Genomic DNA, 17,226 nt, shown 5'->3' with positions numbered 1-17,226 from the left:
CTACTAAAAACGTTCTCTCCATGTGTGTTACTGTGCCACCTCCAAACCAATCATAATCTACAATTTTACGGCATGGTATTTTCATTTTATGCAACTGTAAATATATACATATTTAGCAGTGTTTCTTAAACTTAATGAATTGCATATTTTAAATTGTTTCATGTGGGACACCTTAAGTAAGCTGTGTGAATTTAACTGCCGACTAGCAGTTAAAAACATTTGCCTTTAAAAGAATAAAATATATTTTACATTTACATGTGCCGGGTTTCACATAAAGACGTCTAGAAACAGATTCATCATTCGTATGTGGGAGAAATAAAGAGAACCTGAAGCAGCTGCGTGTCCTCGTGGGCGGTGCCGCCGGGTTTACAGGAAATAAGAGAATCAGGAAGTAAAAAGCTTTCCAGATTTGTTGTGTTGCCGAATAACCACGAAACGGTCAAAGTTTAAGTCGGTTAGAGACCAGATACACGCATTGTTAAAGCTGCCGGCCAAGTTTAAGGTAGGTTTTAGTTGAAATAATACCTTATAATAACAACCATACTGTAGGAAACATGTCCGTCGCTCACTGTGCATTATGATAACTTCAGGAAACTCAAACAGAAGGGATGTGTTTTCTTTTGGTTGCTGTGCTCAGCTTTGTAATGAGCGCGTTACAATCCTCCGTGACTGAAAATCCTCCTGACTGTTCCTCCGGAAAAGTTATCTAACGTCACATACAACGTCACATACAACGTCAGATACAACTCTAACTTGAGATATAACGTGGTTTAACATCAGCTATAACGTGACGATGTGAGATAAAACTCCAGTGCTGATTCACAGAATAAAGCCTGAGCTGTGCTTAGATCACTGCTAACATGCTGAAATTAACACTAGAAATACGTGCTGAACTTTCACAGTAGCGCATTATTATACCTTTTTCCAAGGATGTTTTCAGCATGGCAGTGGTGTTGGTGTGCTCAGAGATCAGCCTCCACAGATAAAAGGAGTGACAATGTAGAACTGAGACCGATCCACTGTGGAGAACATTGACTCCTTTTCATAACATCAATCCATTTCTCTATAATGAAGATCTAAGACTTCGAACGGTGTCTCTCCATTTACTACCCCTGCTATGTTTTTGTCTCACTGTGCCTCTAAGTCTGAGGAGCCTTTCTTCTTGTTATTGGTCGCGTTGTGTGCAGGACCAGCGGAGGAGGCCATGAATCGAGTCACTCTGCAACAGCAGAGCTGTGGGTCCTGGGAGTTGAAGGAGCGTCTGGGCACCGGAGGCTTTGGGAATGTCACACGATGGCAAAACAAGGTAGACGGTCTACTATTCAAAGGCACTGTTACACCTGTTGCTATCTATAGAAGGATGTTTGTGGATGTGACAACGCATCATAGTAGACTGAAAGGGGGAAAAAAAGTTGAATGTTTATGTAACAGATCATAACGTTGACCAAAAAAAATCATTAGTATGAGTATTACAAGTGGACAGATGGAAGATAACTAAAGTTGTGCTGTTAACATTTCCCGACAGGGTTAGCTGTAAAAAATTACATTAAATTTAATTTCAGTGCAATGAGGGATGTGAAAACATATGTTCATATTTATCTCTCATCATCCCGCATATAAAGGAGAATTTGACTTAATATAAAAAAGTGCACTGTCCAAATCCTTGTGTTAATTAAAATCCCTCGCTGTTTTAAAATAGTCTTACATAATCCAAATTACATAACACAGTTCATTAATGAAAACCAATGTGTTTAAATTGACTTTTCGGCTGCAGCGTTGTTTCAAATACTATGACATCAGTCCAGGAAACTGTCTTTCTGCCCCGAGTCCTGGTCACAGGATGAGAGCACTGTAGAGATGCATCAGGACACTATGGGAATTGGAACACACCCGTTTAGTGGACCTTCCTTTTCCTCTCTTTAAAACGGTTCTTTATTTGTATTACTCACTTTCAAGGCAAACCCAGAGCTGACGGGGAGCCGGGCTGCAGCATTATGGGAGTGCGGATAATACAAATGACGTGGAGTCAGAAACTTTAGGGAAGCACTCATGAATATGATAACTTTAGAAAAAATTTATTCAAATGTAATTTTTTTTTTTAGAAAGCCTGTTGACCGGTTGGTGGGCGCGTTCCCAACCGTTGACTGTCACACACATTGTAGTTGGTTGATATTGATTATACCCCTGTTATTTAGCATGAATCACACCTGTTTGGTGTGTTCATGTGTTCTCTTCAAGATTACATCTAGAGAGTAAGTTGGTATTGTCTTATGATATAGTTACCCCTTCTGACTCTTGATGACTGAACTTCCTTGTTGGGAAATGTCCCGTCTTCCTGTATGAATGACAATGCTGGGGGCTATTATTAGTTTATAGATCAAGTTATGGGAAGCAGGGTGGGGTCCTGCTTGTCCCGGGTGATGCCATGAGAAACCGCGAGTGAGATTGCTCATGATGTTTCAGCATGCATTTGTATAAATGTCGAGGTTTGTGCTCTGTCTTTGAATCCAGAAATTGATCAATCGGTCAATTGACAGAAGATACATTATTATTTTATTAGTTAAATTTTCCTTTTAGTCATTTGCTGAGCAAAACTGACAAATATTAAGCTCTTCCTTCAGCTCCTCAAGTTCTGCCCAATATGAGATCTGTTACCCTGAGCCTGAGGAGATTGTGATGGACTGTGTTCTGATGTCTTGTGGACCAAATTTATGTAAATTGAGAAAGTAATTGGCATATGATTCATTTATGAAAGCAATTAGTAGTTGCAACCTTAGATGGGGTGGCGGTGGCGCGGTGGAGTAGAGAGGGTGCGCTGGGAACCGCAAGGTTGGTCCTGTGTCCGTGAGCAAGATACTTAACCCCTAACTGCTGCCCGGGCAGCCCTTACGGCTGCACACTGCTGAGGTTAACAATGCAATGTTAGTCGCTTTGGATAAAAGCGTCAGCTAAATGATATGTAATGTGATGTGAAAGTGACTCGAGACATAAATTCCTAATACGTCACAGCGTATACTTTAAAGATTAAATCCTCATTTTTACAATCTTTCTTTTGTGACTGAATCCGAAACAATGGAGGACATCAATTCATTTCACCCAGCTGTGTGCGGCTACACGGGATGTCATGAACCCAAACACAACGGCGTTTGCGGTTTTCCAACAAGTACAGAGCGGAAATTTTAACTGTTTTTAAGGAGACAAGCCACCCCCCCTTTCATTACATTACAGGTCATTTTGCTGACACTCTTTCCAAAGCGACATTTTTGCCGGGGGAGCAATTAGGGGTTAGGTGTCTTGCTCAGGGACCCTTCGACATGGGACATGGAGCAGCCGGGGGCTTGAACCGCCAACCTTGCGGTTCCCAGCGCACCCTCTCTCTACCCCTGCGCCACATTGACCCCATTGAGTAAAGCTCAAAATTCGCTTTTGGTGTGAACATAGTATAATCCACTGCAGCAGGGTCTGACAGTCTTTTTCTCTTAGTCCTGGTTCTGGTTCTCCTGGTTCTTCCCTCCATTGGGCCTGAGTCTCCTGTCTGGGCTGTATTGTGAAACGGGATAATTCCATCTGATGTTGCACGGAATTCGAGCTTTGAGAACCACTGTAAAGAAATCTCTGGCTGATAGTCTAGTTTACTTATCCGGGTTATATAAATGCAAATATTCAATTAAGACGTCTCATAAGCAGTTAAATGTTACTTACACTGAGTTCACATTATGACCACCTGAATATTGTGGGTAACTGAATGCCAACATTAATTTCCCTTTTGTACATAATGCCTGTAGGTAATATATCAAACAACGTGTGTGTGTGTGTGTGTGTGTGTGTGTGTGTGTGTGTGTGTGTGTGTGTGTGTGTGTGTGTGTGTGTGTGTGTGTGTGTGTGTGTGTGTGTGTGTGATTTTAGGACACAGAGGAGCAGATCTCCATAAAGCAGTGCCGTCAGGAGCTGAGCGAGAGAAACAAAGAGAGATGGGTACTGGAGATCCAGATCATGAAGAGGTCAGTTTTACGTTTACATGCATCAACCTATTAAAGAGCCTTAAGCCCCACAGGCACATAGCAAGCATTATTCATTTATAGCAACACGGTGGAGCGAGGGGGATGACGCGCAACCAGGTTCTATGTTGTATGTGTTTGTGTCCTCCCTACTCGGACAAAGAGACACTTTCCAACCAGTATTATCCTGTGCTATAAACAGAAATTTATGTGGGACAGTGTACCATATAAGCCCGTCATTTACTACAATAATAAAGCCATAAAGTAGATTTTTGACACCGCTCTCCGCCCTCGGGATCAGGTAAAAAAGTATGACGTGCCCTGAGATTAAGGTAAAATCACATGTTTATTTTAATGTTCTGTCTTTCAAATCAAGCAGCAAAAAATCTAACATCAGCTTAATTTTGTTTTGGGTACGGGAGATGTAGCGACACGGTGGTACATTCCATCTACAAATTTGACTTCAATACATTCTTTTAAAGTTGTAAAACTGCATCCCAAAGTGGTCAAATCAGACACGTCTGAATAATTCGGACGGCATTGAGGTTTCTGGCTATTTTGATCTGTTGTTGCTTATTTTGGACGCCTCCTCATTCTGTTCTGCGAGGGAGTGAATATCTCATTTCCACATGCGTCTGTGTTCGTTTTTAGCAATTTTGGGTTGGGTGTTGAGTCACTAGAGTTGAATAGTAGCTCATGTGTGTGTGTGTTTTCTAATTCTTTGGTGCAAACATGAGTATAAAATATTTCTTTCCAAGTCAGTTTAACAAGTGTTGTTTTCAGACAGACATGGTCACGACCACAGACCTTCAGGGCACCCACGCTCAACTCGGGGGTGCATAACCACAGGGCAGGGGACGTATACAACCTACTATTATACTATTACAGCTACTTAACACGCATCGTATCGTATATCTTATGAAAGCTTCTTGTCTGTTATAATGTGTTAATAGAAGTCATATTACATCACTTGTTTCATTTGCTGAATGATTTAGTAAATCAAAAATAACATAGATATATATTTATCCAACAGTTTTTCTTTTCCACCCTATCCAATGAACACATTTCTTATGTGAGCTGAAAAGAAGAAAAACGAAGATGAGAGAAATATTTCCATTAGTCAAGTTTGGTTTGCGCCAGAAGACATTAAGTAATTATGAGCCATTAGTGTCTTGCCATTAGGCTCATAATAACTTAACAAACACATCTTATTATACTAGTGATTACTATCATATATATCCTGCTATTGTAGCCATTCAGACACATTGTTGCACGTTGTCCAATTTTGCATTTACAGTCATTTTCCTGGAACATCTGGAATGAGTTTGTCATCTATTATACTTCTTATTTGTTTTCTCAAAGAGGGCTCAACCTGAAAGACATGGTTTCAATCAAAGTTATGAACCATAGTGCAAGCAAATAAAACAGATCTACATTTCTACATGTCTAATGCAGGTATAGTTGTTGGGCCCAACTCTTGGGCTGCACGATAAATGTAAGAAGTCAATCAACAGATTAAGGCAGAAGAGTAAAATGTGTTTTAGCTGCACAAAATGCTTTACTTTCGTAGAGTGCTGCAGACACGATTTCTAAAACCCGGAAATAAATTATCATTTTTATATCCCCTTTAGGACCTAATTCCTTTTTTAAATTTTTATTTATTATTTTAAACCCATTGCCTCCACAGCCTCGCTGTGTGCGCTCATCTGCCTGCGGTGTAGTTGAACGTTCGCTTTTCTTTAAAAATCATCAAATCAAAGGCGTGTTCCATAAAAATAAAAAATGTTTACTAAATATGAGAAATGTTTGTTTTCCATAGAGCTTATTTTCTGCAATAATCCCCAAATCCACTGAAAAAAAGCTTTGGGCTTTTTGTTGAAAAAACAGTGTGATCATAAAGACTGGAGATGGCAGACAAAATGAATCATCCCTAACTTTCTGCACTCTGGAATGTCGTCTGGTTGTCCGTCTGTCTATCTGTCTGTCCTTCCGTCTGTCCATCCGGTCCATACAGAGGTTAAACTGCAACATGTTGTGCTAGTCGTTTTAGTTTTCTTGTAAATTACTGGATCATTTTATGTTTTTTGGCCCCTGAAATCTACTCAAATAAGTCTGACCTTGTTACAACCTATTGACAGTTGCACACAACCAGGATGACAAGTATGCGTTGCTTCATTGTAATGAAGTAATCTCAAAAGCTCAGACAATTTACTTTTCTACTTTGTTTATTTTAATTCATTTTTGCCCTCACTGGAACAAATATGATAGAATGGATATGTTAGGACTAACTGAGTTCCCCTCATTCTGGCCCACACAGGTTGGATCACATTAATGTTGTCGCAGCCAGAGAAGTTCCTGAGGGAATGCAGGAAATGATAACCACCAATGACCTGCCGCTGCTGGCGATGGAGTACTGTCAGGGAGGAGATCTGAGAAAGGTCAAAGTTTGATTATGTTGGTGGGAGTGTGTGCACATCTGTGCAGGCCGATCAAAAGTGAAACCACAATGCTTATTTATCCCTATTGTCAGACTATTGAATGTAACTGTCGGAATGTGTTTGAATCATAAACCTGGCGATTGCTTACAAGACTTCTTTAAAATCCGAGACCGACCTGAGTGTGTAGCCTCAAGGCAACAAACAACAGTCGTAGCAGAGAGGGAAAATGCCAACCGTCATAAAAAACATTAAAACTCGAGGCCTCCAGGATGGCCCAAAACTAAGCAGCTGCTTCTTCTGTCACGCCTCCACACGCCTCCACAGGTTTCCAGCAACAACAAAAGTACTGATAGGCCAATTTGCAAGACTTCTTGAGTTTAAAATTGCTACCTTGGATGCGCTTAGAACAGTGAACTTAAGAACAGTGAAAAAAATGCCTTGTGAAAAAATCCTCTATTTGTGTGTTAGAGAATGTTGAGACTTGGTTTGTTTTTAGCTCAAATCAGTCCCTGTTCAGCACTTCCAATGTCTGATTCCTTCCAAACACAATGTTCTTAATGGACTTTCTTCTTTTTTTGAAGAGCATGAAGTTGTAAAACATGAATAAAGAAGACTGATTGATGTTATTTATTATGTCTGCAGCATCTGAACCTCTTAGAGAACTGCTGTGGAATGAGAGAGGGCTCCGTTTTGATCCTGTTACGGGATATTTGTGAGTATCATGCACAATTCCTGTCTCCACTGTGGCAGTTATACCACTTTCATGTGTGTGTGTGTGTGTGTGTGTGTGTGTGATAGATTGATTGTGTTAATGAGTGAGCTGACAGCGTGATTAGTGTCCTGTATTGGTGAGTCTCCCCTTTGAGTGCTCACTCAAAGGGGGAGGTTTATGTCAACAATTAGACGCACTCACGCTCTGACGGCTGACATAATGTACAAATACTTCTAACAACAAGACACTCGTAGTATAAATAAGGTGGAGAGAGAAGAATCATATGGTATGAATCACATGTAGCTCCAGTGTAGAGCAGAGACACACTCACACACATGCACACAGAGAAACTCCTTTTCCTGTGATCCAGCAGTGTAATTTTCCTGATAATGAGTGATCTTTTATTAAAGAGAAATATGGCCCCAGCTGAAGATCTTCTTTTTGCTGGCCTCTAGTGGTCTAACGTCTTCCTTCTGGCTGCAGCGAAGTAGAGGTGAACTTCCGGCAGTGCATTACGCTGTGACATCACCCGCTTTTGTCACGTCAGTTTGGGTGACTCGTGTGAATCGTGCAGTTCTGAGTTTTTTTTTAGGGGGAGGGGGTCTGATTATAATTTCATCAACAGCAATGTGCGCGGCAACAGCTGACCAACAATAATGCAGGACTCTCAAGTGTCACGTACTGAGCGTGACAGTCGGCCATTTCGGTCTTTAGTCACGCTCTCCCGCCACACATCCAATCCCCCCCCATTGACCGTACTGTCTGCACCACCCCCCCATACGTGTGTTTGCATCCCTGGTTTTACGAAAGAGAGCACACTGTCTGACGACACCCATCCCCGATCAGATATGAAACTCACATGAAACTTTCAACTAGTGAGGGTAAAGAATTTCAACCTTGAGTTTGAATCGATTGTTTATGTCAAGAAAAGTAATGTGACGGTTTCAGAGGATCCAGAGGGCGATCCTGGCAGACCGACAGCTGAGAATAGAGAAAGACTCAGACGATCCAGAGAAACCTGAATAAGGTCTGATGAATTGCCCCAAGTTGTGTCACGTTAGAGTAGAGGCAAAGTAAACAGAATCTGTCCATTATGAGTCCTGTGATGTTGTCAGCTGATATAATTTATCGGTTAAACTCTCGTTTTAACCTCTTTCATAGGAGAGTAAACAGGGAATCTTCATCAAATAATCCACCCCTCGTACAACTCTGCATTGTTTTTTTTCTTCTTCTGCTTCTTCTCCTCCCTTCAGCCTCGGCTCTCACCTACCTCCATAAGAAGAGGATTATCCACAGAGATTTGAAACCAGAAAACATTGTGCTGCAGCACGGAGAAAAGAGAGTGAGTTAAATACACCGTGAGCCTTCTTCTTGTGACAAATACACCCACACCACAACAAAGACGACATACACAGTAAAGGCTTTTTCCCCTCTTTTTGTGTGTTAAGTGTGATTAAGTGCAGGAGACTCGCCTGTCACATTCTCATGTTTACTGGCACAACTTTGCTGCACTGAATATTTATTGTGGTACATACAATTCTTCGGACGATTGCGGTTACCATTAAGGTTTAGGATTGACCTGCTCTTACCTTCAGTACTGGGACGTTTATTTTCTTAATTAAATCCTCCAGCATGCTTAGGACACAGGGAAATGAAGAATGCTATATAAATGAGGCCAGACATATTAAAGAGGTTATATATTCATGTTTATGCATAGTGCTGAGTTTATGGAAATTCCCCCAAACAGAAGTTTGCTGCACAAAGTTTATAGTTTTGCATAAACTGGCACACCAGGACAACTGTTAATCCAATGTACAAACTCTGTTTTGGGATTTGTGGGAAGGTTACAACTAAATGGACAGAAAAACATTCAAAATGAATTTTAGGGCTCAGGATTCTGCTGCAGCGTTTGATGACAAGCCACTGTTGTATCTGTCAGTTAAATACAGGAAAGGGTCAACAAATATTTACTCAGTTTGAAATGATCATAATGGAACTCAATGAAATCTCCGTTAACTGCTGTTATCGCTGTTGTTTAGCCAAGCAGGATGAGTCTGTTTGCTAACCGCTAACGACCAACAAACCGGTTTGTTGTTCACAATCATTGTTTGGACAAGTGCAGCAACGCTATTGATCGGATTAGGCAGAGAGGGACACAGGTTGATGTTCCTATATGAGCGGATAAGTGACATCGGGCCATAGGCGTGCTCAGTCGTAGGCGTTGCCGGTCTAACGTTTTACGCTAAATTGCAGGCGTTTACTGGTATCAAAATAACTCTATAGTAAAACCAAATTATAGAAGAAAAAAAAGAAAGACAACGGTTTCTGTCAAAAGACAAGTCAGTTTGTGTAAGAACAACTTTATGGCAAATTGTGTCCATTTGTAATTATAGCCTAACACATCTACTTTTTTTGTCTTGCTCTCTATATTAATTGTAGTTGATCCACAAGATCATAGATCTTGGCTATGCCAAAGAGCTGGACCAGAGCAGCCTTTGCACCTCCTTTGTGGGAACGCTTCAGTACTTGGTAAGTGATGCAAACAAGAGGGGCTCCTTTTTCCACAGTATCTTCTCACACTGCCCTTGACAGTAACAGCCGAATGTCTTTCCTCTGTGTCCTCCAGGCTCCAGAGCTCATTGAGAGAGAGAAGTACACGGTCACTGTGGACTACTGGAGCTTCGGGACTTTGGTGTTTGAGTGTATTACAGGATTTCGCCCTTTCTTACCAACCTGGCAGCCCATTCCTTGGTACTACCACTATTTAGAAATTCCTCTTTTTTAAAGTTTTGGGGAATTTAAATCCCACGGAAGTTTGAGTTCTGTTTTCCAAAACTAGTGTCAAACAGTTCTCTCTTCTCAAATGAAATATTTATCTTTTTCCTTTTTATTTTTGTAAAACAAGCTTAACAATGAGTTTTTGAAAGTTAAGCTTTGTCTCTCATAGGGAACATAATACTATTCAGGGGTTGCCAAAGCAAAGACTCACAGGATGTGTGGGTTAAGCCAACGTCAATTCCTCTTGTGCCTCAATAATATTATTACTATACAATATCTGAAGCTCCAGGGGAGTCTGGTTACATAAAACTAAAAAACACCACCCCTTACTTTCAAGTTCCGTTCCTGGCACGTACGTTCACAGCTTGGTGATAAAATTGAGGATGTAATGGGTGGGGTGCAAGGGGATTTATGAATGCAAAACAAATACCTTGCATACAAAAAGAATGCAAAATATTTTTTGGAGCGCTTTTCTCTCCTATAATCCATCTGTATCCTTTTTAGGCACAACAAACTGAGGACGAAGCAAAAGGATGATATTGTGGTCTATGAGGACTTAACAGGGGAAGTCCACTTCTCTAAACATCTCCCTCAGCCAAACGACCTCAACAGGTGATTTCTATCTGACAGACACACACGGGCGCACACAGTAAAGACAAATCCAATTCAAGACTGTTGTGTCCTCAGTCTAACGGGTTGAAGGGTGTTGGGCAGTTTGTTATCAGAGAGGCTGGAGAGGTGGCTCCAGCTGATGTTAAAGTGGTGTCCTCAGGAGAGAGGCAAAGACCCCAACGCCACACCCTCAGACTGCTTCTCCCAGCTGGAGGTCATTCTGCAACTCAAGGTTAATTGAGCAAATCAGTTATTATTGCCCTCTGTCTAATCTCTTATTAAATAATGCTGAAATATCACTGTCAATATTTGAACATTTACTTACAGCTGGTCCATGTCCTGAACATGATCTCGGCTAAAATTTTGACGTACTCCGTCTCAGAAGAAGAGACCGTGGCAGACCTACAGCTGAGAATAGAGAAGGACTCCAACATCCCTGCGACTAATCAGGAGTTGCTGCTGGAGGCGGGTTTAGCCCTTGAGCCTCACGGACTGGCCACACAGTGTGCCGTTGATTACACGGTAATGTCTCAATACAACGATGCTGTCACACCATCGTCAATAGCACAGTGTAATAATCAAAGTACTTTGGTAATCTGTGTCTGTAGGAGATAGACGGGCGAAGGACAGACTCTCCTCTGGTCTTCCTGTTTGATCGTTCCTCTTGCAGCTATGAACCGCAGTTTGCTCCGCGCACCCTCCCAGAAAACATCCGCTTCATCCGTGAGTGCACAGCAAAAAAGAGTTTCAAAACGTCATGTAAATCCCTGAAAGCTTTTCTCTTGGTCTGCTGGCTCCATTTCAGTTGGGTCTGAAACATCGAGAACACTTTTCCGAGAATCATTCAAATGAATTGAGTACTCAAGTACTCATTTACTTATGTGGCCCCTAGGATGTATGCTTCATTTAAGGTGATTTGTTAAATGAAGAAGATAAAGACAATCCCTTGACCAAATTGAAACCAACATCCCAACCCTCCGTATTCAGGGTTAGGATCACTTACAGGTATGATCAATGGGATATTTTAATGTTAAAACCACAAACCTTAGTTTATGCCTATAATGAAAATCCAGCGGGAAAGATACAAACTGTTACAAATAGCATAACAAAAAGCATGCAACCTTTTGTATTTGTCTCTGTCACAGAAACCTGCCATAAACCAATTCTGGCCTACAGCCCTCTGAGGAGGACCTGCGGCCAGGCGTGGCACACCATCCGCTCCCTGAAGGACGACTGGCAGAGGCTGCAGCAGGGCCAGAAGGCCGCTATGTAGGGGAAACACACTCCAAACTCCCACACAAAACCTGCTTTAACTGTATGTCTAAAACCAACGTGTGTCTTTCAGCATGAGCCTCCTGAGGTACAACTCCTCACTGTCCAAACAGAAGAATGAGATGGTGTCCATGCACCAGAGACTCATGGCCAAGCTGGACTTCTTCACCACCAGCCTTCACATCGACGTGGACAAATACCAGGAGCAGACAGCCACCGGGATCGGTACTACGCCACACAAACAACATGCTGGTAGATACAGGGCAGGTTTACACGTCAGCTGGCAAAACTGCACTGAAACCACCCTGTAGTCAGAATTATTCATATCCTAATATGATGGAAAGTGTCTAGAACACCGGCTAATAATAGCCTTTCTACATTTTTTAGCGTCAGAGAAACTCATGGGCGTGTGGAGGGAGATGGAGCAGACTGCTGTCAGCTGTGGTCAGGTAGAATTGAGTGTGTTTTTGTGTGTAAGGTGAAAGAGTATTGAATTGTGCTTTAAAAAGGCCAAACCCCTCCGTGGGTGTCTAGGCCAAGGTGAGCGAGCTGGAGGAGGAGATGATGCAGCTGCAGCCCGACATAGTGGATGTGCAGCGGCAGCCGTGGAGGAGTGGAGAGGCTCTGGACACACTGTAAGTCTGTACCAAAATTAACAGTAAAGAAAAACAAACCCACAACTAAACAGGTTGTTGATCTTGAACCCTTCTCTCTTCTTTGCCCTTTTTCGGTCCTCAGTGAAGGAAAAGCCATGGAGCTGTTCCGCAAACTCCGAGAGAAACCCAGAGGTTTGGCTGGCACTAGTCCCTTCACCTCTGGCCTAATGCCCAGTGCTTCGGTGCTTCCATGCAGAAAATAAAGCTGGCTGCTTTTTTCCTTCCTGCTCAGACCAGAGGCTCCCAGGGGACAGTCAGGAGGTGGTGCGCCTGGTGCTTCAGGCCGTGCAGTTCTACGAGAGGAAACTCCGAGACTTCTACACACACCTCAGGTGCAAATCGGAAATTTTATTGGATACCTAGTATTTGTACAGAAGATTTGAATGTAAGCAATCTGCTCGGTGGTTCAACATATACGGGATCAATGCTTCCTGATCACAACTTTTCTCCCTGTGCGTCCGTTTCCCCCCCCCCCCCCCCCTTTCCTGGTTGGGTGTGTAATGCAGTAAGACCGCGGTGTGTCGTCAGCGCGTGATGGAGCTGCTGCCGAAGGTGGAGGGCATGGTGCAAAGCATGGTTGAGAGCGAGCAGGTCCTGATGAGTCTGCAGGAGAGACGACAGAGGGAGCTTTGGAACCTGCTCAAAGTGGCCTGTGTGAGGATGCATGACTTGCTCACGCACATGCGCACACACACATTCTCTCCCACTCTTACTCTTCTCTAATATGCTCTAGTATGACGACGGTCGTCTTTATTGCATATTAATACAAATGTTAAAAATGATTACATCATTGAGATGTATTTTGGAGTCTCTGCAAATAATAATCGTAAAACAGCTGCAGGTGCATAAAAGCTTAATTTCGAGTTTAAAATTGTGCACTTTTTATTTATGAATTTCCATCAATCTATCAAACTGCAATGTGAGCAGCAAGGGAGGTGTGTGTGTGACTATATTCTAGTCAACATGTTAATCCCGCCCACAGCAGCCCGATGAAATGCAACAGATTATATTCAAATCTCTTGTACCCATCGAGTACTCCGTCTGGCTGTGGGATACGTACCAGTGCAGAAGCCGACTGTAGCTAAGTTCCGTGTTTCACTGTGGCTTTAATTCTCGAATGCCGCTTCTTCAGTGTGTGTTCACCTGCCAGGTCCTCAAGGACGCTCTGGTCTTGTCTTGTGCAGAGTAAGGTTCGCAGTCCGGTAAGTGGGAGTCCGGATGGATTACCAACCCCCTCTTCGGTGCCGCCTCTGCTGACCCCAAGACACAGCTTGCAGCAATTGTGAGTACACACACACACACACACACACACACACACACACACAAAGACAGACATACAGTGAGATTCCTTATTATTTGGACATTCAAAAGTTATGGATCACATATAAAATGTCTTGTAATTGCTTTACCGTTTACCTTGATTTGGATGTAAATACCCTCAAATTGAACCTGAAAGTTTGCACAAAGCACACCTTTGATGTCCAAATATTTATGGACCTGTATGTATACCTGTATGTATGTACGTACATGTACACACACACACACTGGGGTCTGAAACTCGTAAAGGACTAGAGAAAGGAGTCTCTACAGAGACGCACCTCTGTTTTCACCACTCTGTGTATGTCAGACATTTGTCCAAACTGTTGACATTTTTCTTTGTATGCTGACAATCTTGCTACAAACTACCTTACTTCAGCTTTCCTGAGCGTTGCTCAGGACTCCTTTAGGGAATAAAAGGCACGGCTCCTGCGCACGCGCAGATGAGCTAGGATCTATGTTGTGAGTCTGCATGAATCCCTGTGGGTGTGTCCGTAGTGACGAGTCTCTGGTGGAGGAGAGCAGGACCTTCGAGGGTCGGCTCCAGAGCCTGCTGCACGACACCATCCAGGATTCACAGAGCAGTATGGAGGTACTCGCACTTGTTTGGATGCCAAGCTGTTGTGTTGTTCATGATCATTTCAAAAGGTTTTCTGTGCAATGAATGAGTGATTAAAAGAGCGCCTCTTTGTGTTTTTGTCCCAGGTGTTGAGGGAGTGGACGTGGCTGCACAGCAGTCAGAACTTCTCCAGCGACCTCTCCTGAGTTGGGGTTCTTTGCTTACATGTGGTACTCTACTGCCCCTGTCTGGATGGGATGTCAGACTACAGCTGTAGCTGCTGGCATGTATTTGCTTAATGTGATTAAGGAGTTTGTAAACCCACTCAGGACTCTGAACTTGTAGAAGCAGAATGAACAGCGAGTGTTTTGTGTCATGGATTAGCATCAGGGGGATTCATTTAAGCTGGATCTTATACATTTTAACAAAATATGAAATATGTTTTGTACAGTTGCCCTTCTTATTGCACAGAGGAACCAGATGAAATATTTCATAGAATCCCAGTCCCATCCCACCGATGCACACTCCTGCAGTGTGCCAGTATGCTCCTTAGAACAGATGGAGAACTGCTTTAATTCTCAAATTTAAGTCAATGTAAATACATATTGTTACCAAAATAGGCAAACGGTATACAAGTAATTCTCTTCACAATTTGAAACATGATTTTTTTACATTGGTTTCACTTTTTGGTATGTGGGGAACTTGAATCAGAAAAATGTGGATATTATATTTTATAGTTTTCTGAACGTTAATCCCACGTTTAAAAAAAAGGGATCTTCTAAAGAGGTCCTCTGAACTGTGCTGTGGGCCTACATGAAAATATGTATGCGGCCACTGGTGCTATATTTTAATTGCAAATGTTATTCTTAGTAAGAAATCATTGAATAACAAGGGTGATGTTTATGTCTGTAAAATAATTAGTCATAAATCTAAACATGTACAGTGCATCCGGAAAGTATTCACAGCGCTTCACTTTTTCCACATTTTGTTATGTTACAGCCTTATTCCAAAATGGGTTAAATTCATTATTTTCCTCAACATTCTACACACAACAACCCATAATGACAAAGTGAAAACTGTTTTTTGCAAATTTTTGCAAATCTGTTAAAAATAAAAGAACCAAAACATAACATGTACATAAGTATTCACAGCCTTTGCTCAATACTTTGAGCACCTTTGGCAGCAATTACAGCCTCAAGTCTTCTTGGGTATAATTCCACAAGCATGGCACACCTATTTCTGGTCAGTTTCTCCCATTCTTCTTTGCAGAACCTCTCAAGTTCAATCAGGTTGGATATGGAGCGTCGGTGCACAGCCATTTTCAGATCTCTCCAGAGATGTTCAATCGGGTTCAAGTCAGGGCTCTGGCTGGGACACTCAAGGACATTCACAGAGTTGTGCCGAAGCCACTGCTTTGTTCTCTTGGCTGTGTGCTTCGGGTCGTTGTCCTGTTGGAAGATGAACCGTCGCCCCAGTCTGAGGTCCAGAGCGCTTTGGAGCATGTTTTCATGGAGGATGTCTCTGTACATTGCTGCATTCATCTTTCCTTCAATCCTGACAAGTCTCCCAGTTCCTCCCGCTGAAAAACATCCCCACAGCATGATGCTGCCACCACCATGCTTCACTGTAGGGATGGTATTGGCCAGGTGATGAGCAGTGCCTGGTTTCTTCCAGACATGACGCTTGGCATTCAGGCAAAAGAGTTCAATCTTTGTTTCATCAGACCAGAGAATTTTGTTTCTCATGGTCTGAGAGTCCTTCAGGTGCTTTTTTGCAAACTTTTTACTGAGGAGTGGCTTCCGTCTGGCCACTCTACCAAACAGGCCTGATTTGTGGAGTGTTGCAGAGATTGTTGTCCTTCTGGAAGGTTCTCCTCTCTTCATAGAACAACGCTGGAGCTCTGTCAGAGTGACCGTCGGGTTCCTGGTCACCTCCCTGACTAAGGCCCTTCTCCCCCGATCGCTCAGTCTGGCTGGGCGGCCAACTCTAGGAAGAGTCCTGGTGGTTCCAAACTTCTTCCATTTCTGGATGATGGAGGCCACTGCTCATTGGGACTTTCAATGCTGTAGAAATCTTTCTGTACCCTTTGCCAGATCTGAGCCTTGATACAATTCTGTCTCGGAGGTCTACAGATAATTCCTTGGACTTCATTGCTTGGTTTATGCTCTGATATGCACTGTCCACTGTGATACCTTATATAGACAGGTGTGTGCTTTTCTCAATCATGTCCAATCAACTGAATTTAGCACAGGTGGACTCCAATCAAGTTGTAGAAACATCTCAAGGATGATCAGTGGAAACAGGATGCACTTGAGCTAAAGTTTGAGTGTCATGGCAAAGCCTGTGAATACTTATGTACATGTTATGTTTTCGTTCTTTATTAACAGATTTGCAAAAAACAGTTTTTACTTTGCCATTATAGGTTGTTGTGTGTAGAATGTTGAGGAAACTAATGAATTTAATCCATTTTGGAATAAGGCTGTAACATAACAATATGTGGAAAAAGTGAAGCGCTGTGAATACTTTCCGGATGCACTGTATAATAGCGTGCAGTCCTGTTTTTCTGAGCTGTTGTGATGTTGAACCCATCCTGAGAGGTTGGGTTGGGCTTGGTCCATAATGCAGATTACCAAAAGATATGTATGGGTTGGAAAAAAATGTGTGTTTTGCTAAGATTATGTTTTTGGGAAAATAGTCAACTTCATAGATCGTGGCAAAACTGTTACCCGTTACATGGAACTCCACCACTGGACTACTGTGCGTAGATCTTATGAAGTAATGACAGGTGCTACATACGTCAAGTATTTGTAATACCTTGTCGATTTGGATGTAAAAAAAGTACACTTTTCTATGTTGAATACAGTATTTTACTTAAGTAAGTGGT

The 17,226-nt window shown here is 42.3% G+C and overlaps 2 protein-coding genes across 4 annotated transcripts in view; one reads left to right on the top strand and one right to left on the bottom strand.

The window, feature by feature from the left end:
- The window catches only part of plat (plasminogen activator, tissue), a 16,135-nt gene extending 15,426 nt beyond the window's left edge, over positions 1-709 (bottom strand). For 2 of the 3 annotated variants that reach the window (XM_078087007.1, XM_078087012.1), the window contains exon 1: positions 327-455. The gene's annotated coding sequence lies outside the window, so the exon portion shown is untranslated. Of the gene's footprint in view, positions 1-326 lie in introns of all 3 variants that reach the window. The other variant, XM_078087010.1, reaches the window with a different exon arrangement.
- Positions 365-17,221, top strand: ikbkb (inhibitor of nuclear factor kappa B kinase subunit beta). Its single transcript, XM_040195661.2, has 22 exons — positions 365-502; positions 1,188-1,306; positions 3,907-4,001; positions 6,316-6,436; positions 7,079-7,148; positions 8,402-8,490; positions 9,588-9,677; positions 9,775-9,899; positions 10,431-10,538; positions 10,641-10,770; positions 10,866-11,060; positions 11,147-11,261; positions 11,684-11,807; positions 11,884-12,035; positions 12,198-12,259; positions 12,345-12,445; positions 12,549-12,598; positions 12,699-12,798; positions 12,973-13,120; positions 13,651-13,748; positions 14,282-14,375; positions 14,489-17,221. Exons 2-22 carry the CDS (start codon positions 1,205-1,207, stop codon positions 14,546-14,548), a joined length of 2,229 nt encoding a protein of 742 aa, XP_040051595.1. The 5' UTR covers positions 365-502; positions 1,188-1,204; the 3' UTR covers positions 14,549-17,221.
- Positions 17,222-17,226: the final 5 nt, after the last annotated feature.

The sequence above is a fragment of the Gasterosteus aculeatus genome, chromosome 13 (assembly GCF_964276395.1).
Source record: "Gasterosteus aculeatus chromosome 13, fGasAcu3.hap1.1, whole genome shotgun sequence".
NCBI lineage: Eukaryota > Metazoa > Chordata > Actinopteri > Perciformes > Gasterosteidae > Gasterosteus > Gasterosteus aculeatus.
This window is presented reverse-complemented; position numbering and strand designations above follow the sequence as displayed.

Coding starts and splice junctions, on each gene's coding strand:
- ikbkb (XM_040195661.2), top strand. CDS start 1,205: ATGAATCGAGTCACTCTGCAACAGCAGAGCTGTGGGTCCTGGGAGTTG. Junction 11,262..11,683: donor AGAAAACATCCGCTTCATCC/GTGAGTGCACAG, acceptor TCTCTGTCACAG/AAACCTGCCATAAACCAATT. Junction 12,599..12,698: donor ACTCCGAGAGAAACCCAGAG/GTTTGGCTGGCA, acceptor CTTCCTGCTCAG/ACCAGAGGCTCCCAGGGGAC.